Source organism: Eleutherodactylus coqui, chromosome 6 (genome assembly GCF_035609145.1).
Source record: "Eleutherodactylus coqui strain aEleCoq1 chromosome 6, aEleCoq1.hap1, whole genome shotgun sequence".
NCBI lineage: Eukaryota > Metazoa > Chordata > Amphibia > Anura > Eleutherodactylidae > Eleutherodactylus > Eleutherodactylus coqui.
In genome coordinates this window covers 148584742-148590748 of record NC_089842.1, presented here as the reverse complement: position 1 = coordinate 148590748, position 6007 = coordinate 148584742, and the positions used below count along the sequence as shown (strand labels likewise).

The window sequence follows — 6007 nt, the reverse complement described above, 5'->3', positions numbered from 1 at the left end:
GGGACATTTTACTAGCCGATCTATTCCTTGAGAACAACCTTCCAACAACTCCTCAAGTTACCTTGAGAAGGTTCAGCCACCTTGTGGAACCTACTAGAACCTGGCCATTGACGTAGAGTGGCTCTCTTTAACCCTTTACAATCCACTGCCTGACATCTTCCAACATTCTGATTGAAGACTGTACAGCTCCGATGTCAGAAGACGCCTGGCAGGGTATTCTTACTGTATATTTCTCACCGCTCTGTTGTCGGGGGCCTTTCCAGCATGTCCCATACTGCAGTACTTGCTCTAGCCAGCAGATGGCGTCATTGTATAATGGCAGGAAGAAAAAAAAACCCTAGGGAACCCTGAATCCAAAATTGGATTGCAAAGGGTTAATACTATTAGCATGCTCCCGTCTATAGTTGGTAGATACAAATGTGGCAAACCACGGTGTTTATGCTGTCACAGTATCTCCCATCCTGTGTCTAAATGCTTTTCACTGATCACTCAGGAAAGGTTTCCCATCAAATCATTTCTGAATTGCGGGTCAGATAGTGTCATATATTTACTCTGGTGCCTTTGCGATCTCCAGTATATTGGGCGCACAGTTCAACCACTCCGTAACCGTCTGAATAAACATAGATCGAATATCACTAATGGTTTTATGGACAGAAACCTTGTGAAATGGAGATCGAAGTGGTCTAGCTCTCACACAATAATTTTTAATGTTAAAAACGCATCGCACAAAAATCGCAAAGCACAAACTTGCGATGCAATTTTAAAGAAAGTCCCATTGATAATCGCATTAAAAAAACGCTGCAATATCGCATCGTTAAAAAAACGCATGTGGGTAGGAGCCCTTACGTGGACAGTCACTGATGTTTTCAATGAATAAAGCTATTAACTTTATTTTACTCACAGCTGCACACTGGAGTACAAGCAAAAATAAGAAACTTTGTAATATATAATATGTGATTACTGTTAAGAAAATTGTAGATCAATGTATCAGTTAGTTGTTCTTGTATTGGATTGTAGACTAGAAAGATATAGCATGATGCTAGTATAAGTAGTGAAGGGGTTAAATGAAAGCTTTCTATAGAGTGCATGGTACTGGGACAGACAGACAGGAGATAAGACAGTCTCCCAGACCCCCCTTGCATTCCTTTTCACTGAATTCATAACGGTTTTATCGTATGTTGTAGTAACATCTTAGAAGGTGTAACTTATGTTAATCATTTTAGTTTCAGCCTATTACGTATTATTATTAATCTTGGAGGTATATACTTTTCCTGTGATGTCATTTATGGTATATAAACCACATACACCTTAGAATAAATTGGAAATCATTTGATACTGCAACAGGCTGGTGTGATATGTATTTCTCCTGGGTCCCAGCCCTCTATACGAAATCTGGGAGTGTCTTCTCTTTGATAAACACATAAATTCTCCTTACAATTACAGAAAAATGCTTCTTTGTGCAATTATCAGTCTCCTCTCCTACTGCACTGATCACTCACTCTAAATCCAGTGCTAAATTTGTCTTGGGAGACACAGTGAACTAACATCAGATAACATGCTGCCCATAGAAGTCTATGGAGGAGGGAGAAAGAGCTGAGTGAGAGACCAGCAGAGCCGCACACCATAATGCTGCTAAGTGTTTTATTGAATCACATCTACACTGCTCAGTATTTCCCTTATGTCTTCAATGCTGCCATTTCTCTGTATATGTAAAATAGTGATAGGGGCGAAGAATCTCCTTTACTTTCCATGTGTTGTGCATGGGAGACATCACAGCAGCTAGTCTCCACCCACTAGCTCAGGAAATGCTAACAATTACAAATTGAAGTTGTAGATTGCTAAAACTGATGGAAAATGCAGGACATAAGTCGTATTTCTAGAAATACTGTTACTCCTCGTACAAATGACAGTTTCTTCTGAAATGACAGGTATGCTTTAATAAGATTTCTGATTATTTCAGAGAAAGGACAAGCTGAGGGAACACATGCAGCGCATGCACAATCCAGAGAGAGAAGCCAAGAAGGCAGATCGCACCGGACGCACCAAGGCATTCAAGCCCCGTATCGCCTCCACAGATTATGAAAGCTTCATGTTCAAATGTCGCGTGTGTATGATGGGCTTCCGGAGAAGGGGCATGTTGGTAGGAAGATGTGCTATAATACAATCTTGATCATCGTGTATTCTGTTACCACATCATTCATTCATTCATGTTCTTCTTTAACCGCAGGTCAATCACTTGTCAAAGAGGCATCCAGAAATGAAGATCGAAGAAGTTCCTGAGCTCACGTTGCCCATTATCAAACCCAACCGTGACTATTTTTGTCAGTACTGCGAGAAGGTGGGTCTCGAAATCACTGCTTGAATCCCAGAAATTAGACCCTTTTGAACCATTATGGCAGTAGAACTTCATGACTAGGCTGTTTTCCTACTTGTACAGGTTTACAAAAGTGCAAGCAAGAGGAAAGCACATATCCTGAAGAACCACCCAGGAGCCGAACTGCCCCCCAGTATCAGAAAGCTCCGTCCCGCGGGGCCTGGAGAGCCCGACCCCATGTTAAGCACTCATACCCAACTAACTGGAACAATTGCAACACCCCCAGTTTGCTGCCCACACTGTGCAAAGCAATACAGCAGTAAGGTACGCATAATCTTGTCTCATTCATCAATGTGCTAATCTATTAGCTGGAGCTACATAGCAGCAGAAATTAATCACTAGAGGCGAAAAAGTCGTAAGTGATCTTTTAATCACAATTTGCTGCAATTTATGACACTGTGTGGCCCCAGGCTGATTCTCTACTTTGTCGTTGCATATGGACATTATCCAATGAGCAGTGTAAATAATACAGCTACATGCACCCATTTCAGACCAAGATGGTTCAACATATACGTAAGAAACATCCAGAGTTTGCACTGGTACCCATCAGCACTCAGGCCACCGTGATCAGTGCATCCCCTACAGTCCTGACGGCGGATGGCACAAGTGGAGAGACTGTGGTGGTAAGTAGTTGACACTTTGGGTATGTATAGAATATAAATAGGGAGGCATGACGTTACAGAGGCTGAGCCCTCTTCCTCTTACAGTGCTGTGTCTTATCGCTTTGAACTTCCTTTTTAACCACCTCAGATGCTTTTCTTTTCCCACAGACAGCCGATCTTTTGACACAGGCGATGACTGAGCTATCACAGACACTGACTACAGAATACCGCACAGCCCAGGGGGACTATCAGCGTATACAGTATATCCCAGTATCGCAAGCAACAGGCGGCATACAGCAACCTCAACACATACAGCTACAGATGGTGCAGGTTGCCCAGGTAAAATCAGTGTTCTTGTACCATTTACTAAGCTGTCCATTAGCATCAAGATTACATTTCTGCTAATATGTTGTGTGTACACATATTTAACTTTTTTTTTTCCTTTTACCCCCTTCTCAGGTTCCATCACCCCACCAAACCCAGCATTCCACTGTAGATATGGGGCAGCTGCATGAATCCCAAGGATACAGTCAGCATGCCATCCAGGTTCAGCATATCCAGGTGACTGAGCCTCCCCCAGGGACCCAGGCCCCCTCACAGGTTAGACTCTGTTTCTCTTCGTAGAACTCTAGAGTTATGAGCCTTTCCTGGATTTCGCATGATGATAATTAATTTTTGAGAAATTTATTAGGTTTTTGTTTTTTTTTAAATATTTTTTTTGCTGAATATCTGTCTGTTTTTGGTCATGTATTCTCAGGTAGGGGCGCAGACTCTCAGCCCCTCGTCGCAAGAAACAGAGCAAGATGTCAGTCCTTCACAAATGCAGACCCCGACCTCCCAAGCTCAAACCAACTCCACAGTGCAACATGCCTACCTGCAAAGTGGATGGAACTCTTTCCGTGGTTACTGTAAGTTGTTTAAGACAAAGATGAGACTGTTCCTAACTCTGCTGTAGCAACAAAGAAGGAGCTGCTTTCAGATCTTCAACTGATGGATATTTAGATCCAACTTTTTGATGGAAAATGATTAAAAAAAATCTGGTGGCAGCTTGTTAATCTTGGAGATTATTGAATTGAAAGGGGTCTTGTTGGAAAGCCACATGCCATTGGGTGCCATGGTAGTTGGTGCAGGAGAGATATTTTATAGCCATTCCCAGCATTTAGAGAGTATAGAATGTATACTGTAGCTTGTATACCTTTTAGTAAATAATGCTATGGCGTTCACTTGTCCTCTTGTAAATAGAAGCTGAAATGAATAAAATAGGTGGAGGTCTTGGTGAGTGAGGGGGTCCATCAATTATTTTCCCACTTATTCATCAGTCTGTTCTGTTTTATACTATATCTTAGCTTCTGAGATCCAGATGATGACATTACCTCAGGGTCAGTATGTCATTGCGGAGGCAGCTGTGGGCACTCCCGTTACCCCTGTGAACGGTGGCCAAGTTAAGGTACTTTATACTGAATATATCTCCTTATTATGATAGATATCATGTTGTTTCTAATACACGGTCTGCTTCTTGTAGACACACTATGTCATCTCTGATGGCCAGACTGATCTGGAGCTGAAGAAAGCTGCTGGGGAGGAGGTTACCACCAACCAAGACCACATGGAGCAAACCTCTATCAATCCATCTCAAACAACACAATACATAATCACCACCACCACCAACATGAATGGAAGCAGCGAGATGCATATTGGCAAACCCTGATGTAAGGCTACACATGGACCATTGTAGCCAAGTCTTAGAGCGTGTCCTGGGACGCCCTCTGTACAGGAATTTAGTCATATGACTTATGGCAATATATTGTGTTATAGCTCGGTGCTTTGAAGGAGTCTCAACTATGACAATTTGCAGCATTGATTGGCACACTGGAAGCTCTCACTTTAAACCCATCCTAAGACTTCAGGGTTTTCCAGGCCTTGATCTGCTTGTAATCTGGTTGTCCAGCATGGCATCACCTCGCCTTCTCTCATTCCATGTACTTGAGCCTCATCGCTGTATATAGGAAAGGACTGAATCGGCAACAGCAGTGTGCTCCTAATCTAAGGGAATTCACATGGTTCTGTGGACGTCTGTGTCAGGTACAGGCATGAACTGAGTGGAAACTGTGGAAAGTGTTTTTAAAAGACACTTTATCCGTATTGTTTCCAACTAGCGCACCAATGTCCTATGGCTGTTCCTTGGGATATACTGGAATCACATGTATAGTGTTTAAAGATGTTGTTGGTTATTTTTGTTTTGTTTTTTCCTTTTAGAAAACTGCAGGTTCCGGAGAGCTCGGTTTTATTGGCTGACATTAAATTGATTTTCAGACATAGGTGTGTCAGGCTTCATTTACATGACATATTTCTGAAGTGCCACGATCACCCTTGACTGAGTTCATACTGGTACACTCGCTGAACCTTCTTCAGGTAGTGGTAGCAATTGCTGTGCTCAGGTTACTGAGAATACACCGCAGATGAAGAGCGTCTTGTGTTGTATTTTATCCAAGTTGACCTGAGACTGAATACAGTCGGTGGGTCTGGCTGCATGTTTCTGTAGTTGCGAACCTGCTGACTCAGTCCATTTTTTTATTTTTTCCTTACCCAATACTTTTCTCCCTTTTGCCTGGATAGGCTCTGCTTAGGCCTGTTGCTCTATGTGTTGAGTGTGCAGTCCCCACTGATCACCCTCAATGGGTCATGTTGGACTTGATTAATGGTCCGACATGACCCATTCAGAGTGAGCAGTGGGACCACCCACCCACTTGACACATTCAGCGTAACGGGAGCTGGCCTAATAAGAACCTACCCAAAAGAAGGGAGGGGGAGTCAGCAGGGCCACAGCTACAGAGCCATGGAACCAGTCCCACTGAGTTTATTCTTAAGGCCTCTGTTCACTGATTTGCTTAGTAAGGAGCAGATAGAAGCCTCTAGTCCCATTTACAGAGTGACCCTGTGGTCATTCTGACTCCTTCCTAACAGTGTCCTGACATGTAATTTCTGTAACCTAATTTTATAACCCTAGACTGATTGGGGCCTGTCCCCAAAG

The 6007-nt window shown here is 42.9% G+C and overlaps 1 protein-coding gene across 2 annotated transcripts in view; it reads left to right on the top strand.

The window, feature by feature from the left end:
* The window catches only part of PRDM10 (PR/SET domain 10), a 53455-nt gene extending 48163 nt beyond the window's left edge, over nt 1-5292 (top strand). For both annotated transcript variants that reach the window (XM_066607934.1, XM_066607935.1), the window contains exons 15-23: nt 1961-2140; nt 2228-2338; nt 2438-2638; nt 2866-2997; nt 3145-3315; nt 3436-3576; nt 3734-3884; nt 4323-4423; nt 4499-5292. In XM_066607934.1, the coding sequence (XP_066464031.1) occupies nt 1961-2140; nt 2228-2338; nt 2438-2638; nt 2866-2997; nt 3145-3315; nt 3436-3576; nt 3734-3884; nt 4323-4423; nt 4499-4684 (1374 nt within the window). In that variant the 3' untranslated portion in view covers nt 4685-5292. The remainder of the gene's footprint in view (nt 1-1960; nt 2141-2227; nt 2339-2437; nt 2639-2865; nt 2998-3144; nt 3316-3435; nt 3577-3733; nt 3885-4322; nt 4424-4498) is intronic.
* Nucleotides 5293-6007: the final 715 nt, after the last annotated feature.